At 41.3% G+C, this 16,221-nt stretch overlaps 2 protein-coding genes across 4 annotated transcripts; both read left to right on the top strand.

Annotated features, from left to right (window-relative positions):
* The first annotated feature begins 282 nt into the window (after positions 1–282).
* Positions 283–6,489, top strand: synpo2b (synaptopodin 2b). Its single transcript, XM_019862692.1, has 3 exons — positions 283–639; positions 1,363–3,317; positions 5,444–6,489. Exons 1-3 carry the CDS (start codon positions 294–296, stop codon positions 5,909–5,911), a joined length of 2,769 nt encoding a protein of 922 aa, XP_019718251.1. The 5' UTR covers positions 283–293; the 3' UTR covers positions 5,912–6,489.
* Positions 6,490–8,796: 2,307 nt separating this feature from the next.
* myoz2b (myozenin 2b) lies at positions 8,797–15,215 on the top strand. 3 transcript variants are annotated; one of them, XM_019861693.1, is made up of 6 exons: positions 8,833–9,006; positions 10,204–10,328; positions 12,164–12,330; positions 12,627–12,720; positions 14,489–14,651; positions 14,723–14,948. In XM_019861693.1, the coding sequence occupies exons 2-6, from the start codon at positions 10,247–10,249 to the stop codon at positions 14,946–14,948; spliced, it is 732 nt and encodes a 243-aa protein (XP_019717252.1). In that variant the 5' UTR covers positions 8,833–9,006; positions 10,204–10,246. The 3 variants fall into 3 exon arrangements, with proteins under 3 accessions (XP_019717253.1, XP_019717252.1, XP_019717251.1); XM_019861694.1 differs by lacking the exon at positions 10,204–10,328 and having other exon boundaries at positions 8,797–9,006; XM_019861692.1 differs by lacking the exons at positions 8,833–9,006; positions 10,204–10,328 and adding an exon at positions 11,193–11,316 and having other exon boundaries at positions 14,723–15,215.
* The last annotated feature ends 1,006 nt before the right edge of the window (positions 15,216–16,221 follow it).

Raw genomic sequence — 16,221 nt, 5'->3', positions numbered from 1 at the left:
AGGACCCAGAGAACATGGATCTTTCAGGCCCTTTCCTGGGTTCCCATGGTTCACAAGAATGTGGTATCCCCGACTCCCCAGCAGAGTCCTGTGATGAAGTTGAGTTCAGTGATGTAGAGAGAAGCTTGGACACACGGGGCTTTTCTTTTCCCAAGTCTGACGCGGAGTACCCAGAATTTTTACAATCACGAAACTCAAATCTGGTTCTTGAGCGACGGTCCATGTATGATTTGAGCGGGGGTGAGGAGGAAGATTCAAACCGAGAGGAGGACGTTTACCCTAACGACCCAAGAATGATCTCGCACATCAATACGTCACCAACTTCACTGTTCTCCGAATCAGAGCGCCACAGTGGACAAATGCCAAGGCCACTCTCACCTTCATCTTCCTCCTCTCTTGGATATGCTCCTGAAATGACCCCGGCCTCGACCCTGGCCACTGATGAGCCCCTGGGTGCCAGGAAAAGGCAGGGCCAAGGGACTCGTAGCAGGGGGGTTGAATCTTCAGAAGAAGGAGGGAGCAGCGAGGCACCTCCTGCTGCAGTCTCCTTTGGAATCTCAGATGAGGCTGCTGAGCAGGCAGGGAAGTGGAACTCGGAGTCTGACTCAGAACAGGACAGCCGTGGGGCAAGGTGCACACGTAAGTCCAATATCGATCTACGACTCAAACCTTTACAATCCTTTTGACATTGGATGGGACTGACAGTACAAACTGTGCAGTTAGTGGTTGCTTTTGTTCGTATTTGAAATACGTGCATTTATTAATTGAACGAGAGCAAGTCATAGCATCTTTTTTTTTTTTTTTTTGGAAAATGTCATCATCGAATAAAGTGAAGAATGCCTTCAAAACGGTAAATAAGGTCTCATGGGGTGATGGTTATTTTGATATGGTAACGCAGAGCCTATTTGAGGAGGAGTTGCAGGGAAAATTCCCATGGCTTTGATAGCCACAGTGGGACAAGAATAAAATAGGACCGTATCATAAGGCATGGACCCAGTTTGACGGACACCAGCATGTGTCAGCTCAGTCTGTCATTCGATCCTTGGTCCAAAGTAAAGTCCTTCCGTTGCCTGACCGACACACCTCCCTAAGTTAGCTGTAAGTGAATACGATGCTTTTATTAGAGTGCTCGCTTTTGCAACGGAAGCGTTACGATCTGTCAGTGGCTTTCACTTAGTGTGCTCGCTTCATATGATAGTAACAATCGTAAGAATGACGGCTCAAACGTGAACGTGAGGTGAGATCTTGCGAAAACCAGAGTGGTGAATAAATGAAATTCAAGAGTGATTAAAAAAAACAACAAAAAAAGTGGCTGCACTTCCATTGACATGTTCATCCTCTCTCTGTGTCTTTTTGCCTTAGGGCTCGGTCAAGATGAAAGCCAATCACAAAGGCGAGTTAAGGAGACCAAGTCCAAATGTAAGCGAATTGCTCGCCTTCTGACTGACGCACCGAACCCTCGAAATAAGGGAGCGCTACTGTTCAAAAAACGCCAGCAACGGGTGAAGAAGTACACGCTTGTAAGTTACGGCACTGCTGAAAGTAAGTTCGACACTGAAGACCAATTGGAAGAAGAAGCAGATGAACTCCAAGAGACGGGATTTGACTTTGTCCCGACCAGCGAGTCCGAGTTTGGAGAGGAATACGCCATAGATCACCGGCACCATGATTTAAGTGTAAACTGGGGAAGTGTTCAAGGAATGGAAGTGTTACCCGGGACGAAAGGAAAGGGAGTTTTGATGTTTGCGCACCGTCGTAAACGAATGGAAGAAGTTGACTCAGAGCAAGAGCTCCATAATAAAGGATTACATTTAAAAGCACGCTCAGAACCGGGATATACAGTCGCAAACAGTATGTATAACATGAGGAAAACATACGATCATTCTGAGCAGGGCAACTACATGAACAGACACATTCATCATATGGACCAGCAAAGAGCTTTGGTTTCAAACAGGACAGCGAAGCCCTTTTCAGGGGTTCAAATTGGGCCAGCTCATCACAGCAGGCCTGTTGCTTCTGTTCCTGTGAAAACAGAGTCAGCGTTCAAAGTATCTGTTCCTATCGTTTCAAGCCAACAGGTTTGGTCCCCGACTGGAGACATCATAGCCTCCAGAGATGAGCGAATATCTGTGCCCGCAATTAAGACCTGCAGCTTTCCGGAGTCAAGGCGTAAAAGCTCAAACAGACAGCAACAGACAACCAAACAAGGATCAGACCTTCAGGAAAGCAAAGCTTGTATGGAGTCAGAGGAAGATTGTTTCAGCCTCGGCGCTGAAGCTTGTAACTTCATGCAACCCAGAGCAATTAAACTCAAGAATCCACCCCCGGTTGCACCAAAGCCTGCCATTAATCCAAAGTGTCCACCTTGGTTAAAAGGCCCCCCTAGTGAACCCTGTATTCCTTCGAGGAGTTCCGTTGCACAACGCAAATATCTTGTGGAACCCAAGAGGCAGCACCGTGACTTCGATCAACACGGCTCTGAATCTCAAAAGCTGGCCATTTGTTGGGAAACTGATCGAGCCCAGGCATCCGTTCAAACACCTGCCCTTGGCAGGGCGTCGGTCGGCTCCTCTTCTCAGCCTCGTCTTCAGCCAACCGTGAAAAGCTGGAACAAACCTCAGCCAAGATCCGCTGTGAGTATGCAGGCGCACTGTCCTACTTTTACCCCACTTCGCCCACAGTTCAGGAGTAAGCAAGACAGCGCGCCGAGTTCTGTTGCCTCGTGCCCGCCAAAACCAATGAAATCATTCACATCAAAAATATCACCGGCTCCTCCAAAAGGTCAAATCTTTGCTCAAGATTTTGATCACCGCAGTGACCATCGCACCATGACGGGAAAAGGCGCAGAGTTGTTTTCCAAAAGACAGTCCAGAATGGAGAAGTTTGTTATCTGTGGTCCGACAGCAAACCAGACAAGATGCCCCTCTCCAACAATGTCTTTACCCAACTCCTGGAGATATTCATCAATTGTTCGCGCGCCACCTTTTTTGTCTTACAATCCACTTCACTCCCCGTTTTGTAATCCACCAGCAGAGAAAAATGCACCGCCAACGAAAACCACAGCGCCACCCACATCAGTCTCAAAGCACCTCAACACTTTAGATATCATGAAACATCAGCCATATCATTTGGACTTGTCACTGTTCCACAATGACGTAGTTCCAGAGGCCAAAAGCCCCAGCGCCAAATCTGCTCCTCCATCAAAGTTTGAGGTTACCAAGACACCCAAACAAAGGCCTGCCTACTCTCATTCTCCTAATATCTCTGAGCCTGATTTCGAAAGCAAGTCAGAGGCCTCTGCTAAGTCCTCCGGACCGGTAAGTTCATCAAATTTCTCTGCTGGGCAAAACACCAAATCAGCTGAGCTTCTCGCAGTTGATGGTCACTTGGATGAAAAGCACACTGGCTGTCAGCCAAGCGCCAAGCAAGCACCGAGCATTCAAGCTGCAAGCACGCTTTTCCTGCAGCCGTCTCTGGATCCCGTCTTCGCTTCATCTTTCCCTCCAGCATCTCTCATTGCTCGAGTCACGCGTCAAATGGCACCTCGGCCCAAATTTTCTGCTAAGAAGTCGGTAGCCACAACCAAACAGTGGAGGCCTGTTGCGATGCTAAATTAGCTCCAGAAATAGCTTTGCCGTGGCGATGCAGTCAACACCGAGATGATGGAACACAATAGTTGGAGAAAAAAAAAGCAGTCTATAAAACGCTTCACTTGACAGCTTCTTAAAAGTATGTGCTTGAGCATGCTCCTGTGGAATACAAATCTCAAGGTTTGCTAGGTCACCTTCCTGAAAGTTGTTCAAACTGGACGTGAAAGAGAATAATGAATGATTCTTAAGAAGGGCTTACTGTATGTGCATAGGATGGTTCAAGAATTATCTGAAGCTGTTTTGTTTTAACATGCATATTTATAAAATCTTAACTAAACGATGATAAACCGTGACAATGTAGAGTATATTTTCATGAATCATGAAGCCTTTAATACACGGTAACACATACTGCACAGTCGCTGTTGATATATATTTAATCAGAAGGCATGTTTTGGAGGAACCTGCATGCACTTTTTAGATTTCATTTTCAATTCCTTCAATTTCATTCCCAAGTCATCAGACATTCTGTATCCTATTTTAGGCCAAAGAAGTTCAATATATTTTTGACATTTTGTAGACATGCGCAGATTTACATTTAGTGACATATATATATATATATATATATTGCCTTATCTTCTTGTGTCTGTCTTTCTGAAATGGAACTGTTTCGTGCGCATCTTGTTTTCAACACAATTAAAATTCTCTTTTCTCATTCTTGTGCACTTCCTCTGAGTCCAGCTGCTGTTTTTGTATCTGTACTTTTTCCACTGTCTCTTCCTGTCCCTGTGATCTGCTTTCAAAAAATCATTTACACACATAACACAGTCCAAAAGACGTGACAAAATGGATTTAGCGCTTACTCATATTTACTGTAGTTGTAAAATGGACTTGAAAGTAATGTCAGGTCGTTTTAATTAGAATAAAAACCACTTCGCTGCGTTGTTTCTTCTGTAAAAGAAGGGAAGAGATGATATGAAACCCAACACCTACCGAGACTACTAAGATCTGGTGTTCTTAGATTTATAATTTTACGATTTACACGAACTTTTAACGAGCTACCCCCATACATTTGTGGCCATATAACTGTTGAAGATGACGTCACGAATGTTGGCGAGCATCTGGGATTGCCAAATGTTATGTTCATGTTACGTTGATTTTGCACGCCTGCAAAGTATAAGGCAGTATAATTATTCATTGAAACACGATAGGACGATAGTATTTATTAGAACCCTGACAACCTGTCCTACTTTGTAGTACAAACGATAGACACACTTATGGTTCAATACCAATGTAAAACTGTTTTGTTGAACTAAATTTTACTAAAACATATTAACAATAATCCACACAATAGAAATGCACCAATGTATAAATGACCTCGTATTTTTAATTAAAATAATTTATTTTAAAACAAAACGTAAATTAAAAAATAAATTGTGTGACCAGAGGATGGCAGCAAAGTCAAGAAAACTGCTCTCAAATTAATCAGTGCAGTACTACCACACAGTCCTCCTCGACCTTTATTGGGCTATGGCACATATATGAAAAAAAAAAATCAGGGCACGTACATCACCAAACAATATGTCAGAAGAAAGTATTTAGTATATTGAAATAATGATGTTCTCGTCTCAGTATTCATAAAGTGACTTAGAGCGAATTCCAGGCCTGTGGAGTTGAACACAAAGCTAATATAGTCACAGGACGTATTCATGAATGGCAACAGGTCGATGTACAAGCTAATGCTACATTCTAACATCTACCAGACGAGCATTTAATTGTTCCGTCTAATTTGTCATTACCATTGACAGATTTTTGCATTGTAAATAATACTTTTGATTGAACGTATTTTCTTTCAGGGACAAGGTAGAAGCCGCTCCCTTAGCCTGCCTAGACCGTCCTTTTCTTCTGGGTCTATGTCACCTGCAGGCATACGGGGTCCTCGCTCATATTTTTCCCCAAAACAGCATCATCGAGCATCTCTTTCGCAAGCATCCTACAAGGCGCCCACACCCTGGGAGGCTGCATCCAGAAGCCCTTTTGGTTCAGTGGACGATGCCTTCTCGATCCAGAGCGCCCCGTTGCCGTTCGCCTCACGTGTACAGCACACGAGACCGCGCGGGTCCCTGCCTGAGCCTCCAGAGGAATGGAAGCGCAGAGTGTCACTTGAGCCACCACTCGCGAGTCAGGGTCACCATTGGATGACCCCGGTTTACATGACCTCAGCACCCACGAGGATGAAATGTGACAAACCAGCAGCAATCTACGGGCCTCCTTTTAGACCAGCGCAGCCATTTAAATCTGCTGGTAAGCTCAGAATTATATAAGAGGGGTCACACTTTACATTGAAGAAATTGGTTAGCATGTCTGCCTCACAGTCAGAGGTGGAGGTATATGGGGGCCAGGGGTGGCCAAGGCCACCTTTGGTCACTCCCAGGGCACCCCCATATTTAGGGGAAGAATTTGATATCTGTGACTTTCCTGCCACTTTCACATGGATGGAGCATTCTTCGATCCATTGATAATCTGCCATAATTAATTTACTTCAGCTACATATTCAAAGAACAAATACAGAATATTTTTGAATAGAAGCTCCAAAAAGAAGGTTTGATTCTTATAGCCAGTGTCAAACCAAGTCCTTATTTTAACACCAAATCAAGGAAACAACATGGCTGAGAAGACATTGTTAATCAGTCATGCTTTCATGAAATAAAAAGCACACACATAACAGTCTTGCCCAACGCATTTATCATAAAAGCAGCAACAAACCTAAGCAAAAAAGCAATATTTATAATTGTGAAGAATTAATGTTTTTTTCTTCTTTTTAGATATTAATTGAATGAATTAGTCATCAAATGTAGTATGCAATATGGCGTCGTGGCAAGTGATCACTCAGAAAAAAAAAGGGAAAAAAAATCCACCATGTGAATCCTTGGGTGCCGAAGTGCGAATATCCGAGGGTATACTGTAGTTTTAAGTTATAATATCCCCAATTACCACTAAATGGCAAACGTGTTTTAGTTGCGCTTACACTGGGTCTTATACTGCCCTGTACTATACAACATGAGTAGTCCTAATAGTTTTTGGAATGACATGCATGACACATGTCGTACCTCAATTGATTTTTGTAAAAAATTGCACAAAATGAGTTTTTGCACTGAATGTTGGTTTCTTGTTTAGCAGTTTTGTGACGTCCTTGAATGGTAGTTTTTATGCATGAGAACCCTTTGCATTGGAAAAAAAAACTACAGTATGGGGGTATTTTGTTGTTTTCTTCAAAACATTTGATTTTGAGTTTGAGTGAATGTTTTATCAAAAATGAAATATATGAAAAACACATATTTTGTGTGTATGCACGTATTTTGTCTGTATTTAAAATATCGTTATTTGTCATATATCTGGTTCGGTAGTGCGTGGTACTACGTGGCCCCTCAGTAGCACGACAATTTCTTGAAACTCTGACTGTGGATCATATGTTAAACGATGACTTCTCAGAGACAGATTTAAGCAAGCAAAGTACAGTATGCCTGTACGTGCATCTTATGGCCACCTCCTCAATGAGATGCCGTGTCACCTGCCCCTGACACTGAAAAAAATTGTATGTGCAATCACTTAGGTAGGAAAAAAAGCATTTCAATAGATTCAGTGCATTGTTGATGGGAACTTCCTTGTAAGCAATACGTTGTCCTAAATAATATGGAATGTTTTCGATGATTACGAGAGACATTTTCCCACTTTCTGTGCTGTTTGTGACACATTTCACTAAACATTAATGTGATAAATGATATGTTATTATTGAGTTTTGTACAATTTAACTTCATTCCACATAAATGAGTGTTCAAAAACAGATATTCTTTCACCAGTGTGTCTGACTGTCAGTTCCAAAGAGCATTTTTTTCTAACATGAAAAAGCAAATTGGCATGTTCAGCTTTTAAAGTTGATTTTAGGAAGTGTATCTGTGTGTGTGTGTGTGTGTGTGTGTGTGTGTGTGTGTGTGTGTGTGTGTGTGTGTGTGTGTGTGTGTGTGTTGCATGCATAATCACCCATCTTGTGTCACTGATTTGGAGAATGACTTTGTTTGAAAATTAAAACATTTTGTTAGCACCTTCGTTTGCACAAATTATGTACCTTCAGTATTATTTATTTCTTTATTTATTTTGTGTGGTGGCGGCAGGCTTCTTTTACTCTCTATTAACATCGAGGAATGCATTGGAGAGGTAAAAACCTCACCATTCACAAATGCAAAGGAACCCAATTGGGTATGTTTATTTTTGGTGCTTGCAATTTGCAATGTTGCACCGTTGTGTTGCATAACACTTGTTGAGACTTGATCACTTCTACCCTATTGGGAGGGAAAAATCGAATACATATCACATATACAAAAGTAACTGTACAGACAATGTTTTAAGTATCATCCTTTACGATTATACATAACTAAAAATAAATGAACCACTCTAAATATTAAAATATAAAAACAATTAAATAACCGGCCTTAATTGCAAGGGCAAAACACGAAGGCATAATATTGACGAGAAGTGCGTTATTTCATTTCTTTTTAAATACAGTCATGGAAGTGTAAAAAGAAGTTGACCACTGAAAAACAAAAACAGCAACCACTTTATGTTTGTTAACCGGTGACAATGCGTATGGTGACAGTGGCGTTTAAAAGCAACCTGCGCTACATCAGAAGATTTGAGAAGATTTGGAAAATCATCTCATACGTGCTCACATCTAAAGATACTTTTTTTTTATGGCAATTTATTCTCGGACTGAGATTACACAAAAGACTGTGAATTTCGCAGGGTTACTGTTTACAAGCAAAGTAAGGTTGCCTCACTTTTCACTTAGGTGGAAAAGTGAAATATTTGAGGGAGGAATCCATTTGTCTGCTCAGAATTCAGACAGTTTACGCTGTCATTCAGATGTGCGAACAATTTAGTTTACAAATTTAGCGGGCGCCTTGGCTCAATAAAGGTCGAGACACACTTTGACAACCATACGGTGATCATCTCAGGGAGGGCCACTGTTCTGTGCATAACTTGCATAGCTTGAAGACATGTTACCCTGGAAGTTTTAACCCTGCCAGACATGTCGACTGCGAAACATTCCGACACAAGAAGACGGTTTTATCTCTGGAGGAGGAGGAAGTTCTCATCGGACAACTTGTCTCGGTCCATCCTCTACTGTTGCCCGATGGTGTTTGAGAGTGCTTTGGAGTGTTTGTCAGGTTATATTTAGCCTATTGATGCAAGCCCGCATTCCATACACAACAGACACAGAGACACACTGGCAGTGTGGCTTTAGTGTTGGCGGGTGTGAAGATCAGCGAAGATCAAACCGGCGAGTGCAGGTTGACCTCTGAGCCTCGCTCACTTTTTTCCCTTCAAGGATACAGCTCGCACTCCCGGGACACCATCACAGGTACGCAAAACAGCAGACAGATTTTTTAAATTCATTTATAGTAAATATGCCATTGTTCTCTAATTATTGAATTTCCCATTTGGCATGTCTCTCTTGTTTAAAGTTCCAAACATATATTCTTCATTTCCTTTAATACCATAATTTCTTTTTGACTGTGTCATAATTTAAATATTTATTTATTTATTATGCTTCATTGCGGCAAGTGCAACAAATGTCCACAAGTGTGTAAATACCTGTGTTAGAACGCTGTAGTCTGCTTATAAAGCACAACCCCCCAAAAATGTATTAATTTTTTTTTGCTGTATTTTTCCTTACAATATTATCACTAACATGCAACGCTTGCATAAAATTGAACATGTTGGACAGCGGTAGGTTTAAAAATATGTGTCCAAATATAACAGCATCTTTAGATTATGTAATACGTTTTTTTCAGTAATAAAACACTACTGTAAATGCATGGTATAATTTTAATGAGGCAAATATAACAAGACATATCATATAGTAGATTGCTGTAGCAAGGAACCAATATTTTCTACAAGCCTAGAGTCTTAACATATATTCATTGTAATACAATAAACAGGTGTTAATGTCTAGTGAAATAAATACACGTATATTTAGGAACTTCAACACAGTTAACCCATACGGTACACTTTTGATATCTCAACCAAACGGAATAAAAGCTTAAAAGGACACATCGACCAACGTGAGTCACCATCAGGAACTTGAGACAAAACATAATGAAAACAAACATTTTGATGAGTAGAATTGCTTTGAAAGTTGAAAGTTTGACATTATGGTCGACGATCATAAAATAGGCCTGATGCAAAATAAATAAAACGATATTATAGATTATACAATTGTATGTATTTCACAGAGTTTTCAAAAAGAGCATATATATATATATATATATGTGTGTGTGTGTGTATATATGTATATATGTATATATATATGTGTATATATATATATATATGTATATATATATGTGTATATATATATATATATATATATATATATATATATATATATATGAATTATATCCATCTTTACAACCCTAATTGTAACCTTTTCAGTGTCATCATTACGACCCATATTCAAGGCATCTACGATGGTCGCTCTTCATTAAAATGGCACCCGGTCAACGCTGTCATGTATCAAAAGTCCAAACAACCTCATGGAGTGTCTTGTATGTGCTTCCAGCACTCCTTCACTGTCCTCAACAACAACCTCGCCAGGGCCCACAATGTCACAGTTCTGTACAATGCCAGCTGGAGAGAAGAAGAAGCATGCAGCAGCTATTTGTCGAGAGGTCCACAGTACCAACGGTATGGCGCACGGCCGAGGCGAACATGACACTGTTGCAAGAATACAATATCCCTCTGAGGGATACGAGTGCAAAATGTCAGGGCTCCATCTCACCATAAATAAGCGAGGCGGATGATTTACCACCCATAGAAGCCAGTGCTTTGTCTTTGCCCTTTTCAAAGCTCTATTTCGGGGTGGGTTGTGGGTGGGGCAGGGCAAGGGCTGGAGGAAGAGAACTTGTGCGGGCCAACTGTGTCTTGCTGTTAGGATATCCTGAAGCTCTGTGACAGCTGGCCGCCATTCTGACACATTGAAATTAACTCTGCGCCACGGCCGCGGCTCATTTTCCATGACAGGGCTTCTATGACATGCAACTTTTAGTGAATGGAGTATGACGAAAATGCAATAGGATACAGTAAAGACATATCCAAGACACTTAAATACCGTACATCTTAACTGTAACTTGTTAAGGTGATTAGTGATATTTCCCCCCTTTGGCGAGCAAGGAAATAATCGGAAAGTGTTTGTTGTCGCCATTTTACAAAATTGCTTATTGTTTTGCTGGCTCATTGTTATTTACTGTGGCTGTCTGTCATGCATAACGGTACATTTTAATAGTTCTAGTCACAAAGAATGAATTATTCTGATGTAATATCCTTGAGCTTATTCAGGGAACATGTGAATTACAGTAATCAAATGCTTAGCATGTATGCCATTTGAATCTTGGCTCAGGCCCTCCTGTGTGAAGTTTACATGATCTCGCCATATCTGGTGTTTGTTTTTTCCCCCTGGTACTTTGGCTTCCTTTCACATATGTCACACGTGTACTGTATATGTTTTCATTGAAGACTCTCTCTTGTCAATAGGTGTGAATATGAGTGTGAATGATTGTTTACAAGTATCCTGCAACTGGCGACCAGTCCAGGTTGTACCCAGCCTCTCGTCCAGAATCAGCCAATATAGAAACTCTAGAAACTTTGGTCAAATCAGTGGCTATCCAGTACAATTGTGAGTTTCTTAGTTATAAATACCCCCGCCCCCATCTGTACCACTAAATTGTACAGTTGTTCACACAACGTTGCCTTTAAGTCCGCTAATGCTAACACTTAATAGCAAACGACGACAGAGGCGGGCAAACAAAACTAGAAATGATTTTGCCGTCGTTTAAACAAATTATATTCGAACAAAAATGAGAACAAGACACGCAGAGCATACGATAACACACACGGGCAAATACGACTAATATTATTGCAGTTTATTTGCGACACACTTACTTCTTCAATGCTTGTTTTAAAGTGCTCGATACAGTTGAGGTGAGTGTTTCATCATCGAATCTGTGTACAATGTCTGTATGTATTATACTGCCCCCAGGTGGCCAAAGATGTATAATACCACAAGGAGTCGTACAATTAATCAGCGCATCAAAATCATGATGCACAAACTCGGGCTGCACAATTAATCTAATTCAAATCGACACTTCATTGTAGTAGAATGTAATTTCCAAATGTTGAAGGGTGCAATCGTGATATAAACAAAAAAAAAAAAAAAAAACAAGCAACAAAAGATCTGCTCATTCCGGTCAGTGGGTAGGCTTACTTTTTTTTAGACCGGACATGTATATTTTATGTCTAGATTAGATCAGCGCTTTAGATGTTCAGCCCACATGTTTATATATCATTCTTTCATTAAACATGAAAAGTTGAAGTGAGAATTGTCTTCCCCCATTGGCTTCTCTTCATTTTAAGCGGGGAAAGATTATTTAAAATACAATAAAGGTATTTTGAGTTATGAGTGTGGTCACATCTAACTGCATGTGTGCCACATGTTCCTTCTGCATGTTTCCTTGTGATCCCAGGTGACGTGATGGATCTGGGAAAGAAACACAGCACCCCCAAAGACATCATGCTGGAGGAGCTGTCGTTGCTGTCCAACAGAGGCTCCCGACTGTTCAAGATGCGCCAGAGACGCTCGGAGAAGTACACGTTTGAAAGCATACAAAATGAGGCCAATGCGCAACTGAACGTAAGTTTGTCACTGCCGCAACAAACGCAGCCATTTGTCATGTTTTGTAGTTGTCTGACAAAAAAATAATTCTTAAAAAAAAAGGAGTCTTCTGCAAGATGCTCCTCAGACACTTAACTGATAAGCTACTTCAATGTTTATCTGTATCTGTGTGTGTGTGTGTGTGTGTGTGTGTGTGTGTGTGTGTGTGTGTGTGTGTGTGTGTGTGTGTGTGTGTGTGTGTGTGTGTGTGTGTGTGCGCGCATAGGAGTCAAGGCTGTAGACTTTAGCTCATAGTCTTATACTGTGTTTTGCAGAATGATATTCTGGCCCAGAGTGCACACATGATTGAAATTAAAGTGGATGCGCCAACCAATGAAGACACCCCAAATCCAGATGAGGTTGTTCCAGGTAACGATATCGGGACATATTATATGAGCGTCATCAATTGTAGAGTCATGTCAACCCATTTCCAGAGAACTGAAAGAATAAACTTGAGCAGTTTAAACTTATTTTTTGTTGGATTATACACAAGTAATTTTTCAAAGCGTGTCCAAACCAATCCGACAACTCGGTTTCGAACATCCAAAGTTTTAGTCCTACCGCCCTCTCAAAATATCTCAATCCTTTTCAACCAGCCAAGACTTTTGAAATGTGAGCCCAGCATGGAGAAATGTGATTTACAGCATTAGTAAGGATTAAAATGTGTTCCCCCATCATTCATTCGGGGGATATTCACTGTCATTTTATTTGTCTAGTGATTTTGTCATCCATATTTCCCCCTACTGTCACCGCTTCCACCCGGCGCTAAAAATAAGACCGACTGCCAAACAGTCAAGCATGAGCTTGCGATTATGTAATGTTGTCATAAAAAAACAAAACAAAACAAAACAACCACCACCAAAAAAGCGACAGCACACTGTAGAGTCATAAGCGCAAGGGCTTGGCTCGAAGCTATTAGAGAATTACATTCTACAGTGGCTGTTTTAGTTTTTCAGAAGAATGATTAATTGCATGCGTTCATCTCATGTGATCCATCAAAAGCCACCAAGCTTAGTCCTGAAGGGGTGCCATCCCATTCGGACATGTTACATGACAAGTGTACACTTGGAGTATGCGCTATTTTAAGACCCAAGATCATAATGATGGACAAGTCAGTCTGCCAAGGCTGAGGGTTCTCTGAAGCAGGCTCTCTGCTCGTAATTCCGCTCAGAAAACGTAAATCTTTGCTGTGTCACCATAAACTGAACTGTTAAAAATGATAAGGATCCCCAAAACCCCGTCATGATCTGTGGAGTTTTTATATAAGGACATTCTCCTATGATTTGGGCTTTTTAAATTCCATTTTCCCCTTCACTTGCATCTATCAAACCACAGGACTGGAGGGGAAGCACGGAAGCTAGATTAAAAAAAAAAAAGAAAAATATTTTGAAACCTACTGAGGTAGTCCATCCATGCGTCGATGTACAGTATCTGTCTGATTTATAATTGCCCCTAGTGGCCAAGGCAGGAACTAGCACAATGTCCATTCAACTGATGTGACAATTTTTTATTTTGTCATGACCTGACGTTTTTATAAAGTGCAAACTTTTATTGCTAATTTTCTCATTTAAAAAAACATCTTACATAGGACAAAATTGTTGATTTTTTTTCTAAAGGCTGGAACGGATTTCAATGGGTAAAGATGATTCGAGGAAAGTGATTTCATTTATGAACATAGCAAATGAACAAATTAAACTTGTATCTCAAGGCACCACTGTATAACTAATTAGCCAAATTTCTCATAAAACAAATCCATATTTAAATGCATAAGGACAATTGGGTACACTCCGAATATTTTGCACTCTTTACAATAAATAAATGAAAAAATCATTACTTGAGATATAGGAATAAACTATAAATAAAAATTAAGCATTTCTTTTGACTAATTTTGAATTCAGTCATTTCAAGGGGAAAAAAGGGCGAAATCTAAATGGATTAAACACCCGATGGGTCATATGAGGTCTTCGGGCCATCATTTTCTCACCTCTGGTCTATTATACTGTATGCTTTGAGTTTGAGCCAAAACAACACCACGGTATGGTTAAAAAAAAGACCATTAGGTGGGGTACTGCCACACCTGCCCCTCAAGCAGAACCTCCACACTGTTTCGAGCAAAATTTGTGTGCTTCTGTGATAGATACAAACACAGAGAAGTTGAATGCTACCTCTATGCCCAAATCCTACCACTCACCCTGGGAGGAGGCTATCAGCAACGATCCGGGCCTCGTCGAAACTTTCAAACTGAGCATGCCCGCAATGGACCCTCGACCAGAGCTTCCCGAGTACAAAAGCTTCAACCGGTGAGAAAAGTGTCCATTTGAAATAATGGACATTTCAAGAATTGGATTTCCCAATGTGGTTTACGTTACAGGGTAGCGACCCCTTATGGCGGCTTTGAGAATGTGCCGCGAGGAATCAAATTCAAGCTTCCAGAGCTGGACCTGAACTCTCCCAAGTACCCGGAGCTCCAGGATCCGGGAATGAAGAGACCCACTTTCAACAGAAGCGCCCAAGGATGGATATCAGAGGGCACCCACCTCATCCTGCCCACAATCACCCTAGAGTCCATCCTGGTCCCCGAGTCGGAAGACCTGTGAGGAGGTCCCATATTGGGTTCTCCCCACACAACGGACGACGGAATGTTTCACTCAACTATCCCTCAGATGATTAGTGTGTTTGTGCTCTACATTGGGATAAACGTCATGTAAATAGAGAATGGCATGTGTTGCAAATGATCCTATGATAGTTTCCAGAGGTTCTGAACATGTGATGTAAATAAAGAAGACAACTTGTTTGTGGATGTCACAAATGTGACAAATGTGAAGAGCAAGGGTGTGAAGAAAGATAAACCATATTTCCTCAAATTGTGTCTGGTCAAAATAGGTAAAAACCACACATGTATCCTTGTCCCAGGAAGTCAATTGTTCGTTCTCTATTACTTTGGCCAGAAGTGGGCAAAGTCACACATGTCATGTTGCACATGGCTCAATCATGACTCAGCTTCAGAAAACAGGTGAGCGGTACAGAACATATTCCTGTAAAGACATTTTTGCCAGTAACTTCTCTTTTAGTAAAATAAAAATATCAGTAAAATGAACACGCATTACACTAAAAATGTGCAACACATTTGATTCGAATGATCAAAATAATGCATTTTACAGATTTCAAATACGCAATCACTTTTTTTTTAACCTTATCTGCAAATTGATCCGACCCATCTGTGTGTTTTCAAAACTCACGCGTGGCCGTTGAACACAAAAGTTTGTCCACCCTTGACGATGGACTTGAACCAGCAACCCTACGCAAAGAAAAGCCGTGAATGTCCACCGCATTGCAGAAACAAGTGCAACAATTTGCGTAAGTGGTGATGTCGGATTTCTAATTTTGGTGATGATACAAATGGAAACAATATTGACGAGTGCACCGTCAGTATGTGTGTGTGTTTGTGTGTGTGTGTGTGTGTGTGTGTGTGTGTGTGTGTGTGTGTGTGTGTGTGTGTGTGTGTGTGTGTGTGCGTGTGTGTGTGTGTGTGTGTGTGCGTGCGTCACGTTTCTTTATAGCGCCGAGAGCGGACAGATGGAGGGACATTACAAAGTTGGCACAGGCTCGCCACCAGAGAGGACGTCCCCGACGAGCTGAGCAGCAATTAAACTAATAAGAGCACAGGAAGAAGGCCTTCTCTGTCCGTGGGGACGAGTGACGACGCTCTAAACAGACACACAGGTTCCATTTTACTTTACTTTTACCATGGACTTACCGTACATGAGACTGATCCACTCTCGACAGACGCTTCCTCCGACACACCTGATCCAAAGAGATCCGATACACATGTTCTGGACACACAAGCACACACAGTTCTGTGCAAGTGAA

Source organism: Hippocampus comes, unplaced genomic scaffold (genome assembly GCF_001891065.2).
Source record: "Hippocampus comes isolate QL1 unplaced genomic scaffold, H_comes_QL1_v1.1 scaffold7, whole genome shotgun sequence".
Classification (NCBI taxonomy): domain Eukaryota; kingdom Metazoa; phylum Chordata; class Actinopteri; order Syngnathiformes; family Syngnathidae; genus Hippocampus; species Hippocampus comes.
Note: the sequence above shows the minus strand (reverse complement) of the source record. Positions and strands in the feature narration are given on the sequence as shown.

What these genes read in the sequence shown, in the direction of transcription:
- synpo2b (XM_019862692.1), top strand. Translation starts at nt 294, where the DNA reads ATGATCTCGCACATCAATACGTCACCAACTTCACTGTTCTCCGAATCA. An exon ending in CCGTGGGGCAAGGTGCACAC is followed by an intron (nt 640 to 1,362) that starts GTAAGTCCAATA and finishes TTTTTGCCTTAG; the next exon opens with GGCTCGGTCAAGATGAAAGC. An exon ending in CTGCTAAGTCCTCCGGACCG is followed by an intron (nt 3,318 to 5,443) that starts GTAAGTTCATCA and finishes ATTTTCTTTCAG; the next exon opens with GGACAAGGTAGAAGCCGCTC.
- myoz2b (XM_019861692.1), top strand. Translation starts at nt 11,193, where the DNA reads ATGATTGTTTACAAGTATCCTGCAACTGGCGACCAGTCCAGGTTGTAC. An exon ending in AGGCCAATGCGCAACTGAAC is followed by an intron (nt 12,331 to 12,626) that starts GTAAGTTTGTCA and finishes TGTGTTTTGCAG; the next exon opens with AATGATATTCTGGCCCAGAG. An exon ending in GAGTACAAAAGCTTCAACCG is followed by an intron (nt 14,652 to 14,722) that starts GTGAGAAAAGTG and finishes TTTACGTTACAG; the next exon opens with GGTAGCGACCCCTTATGGCG.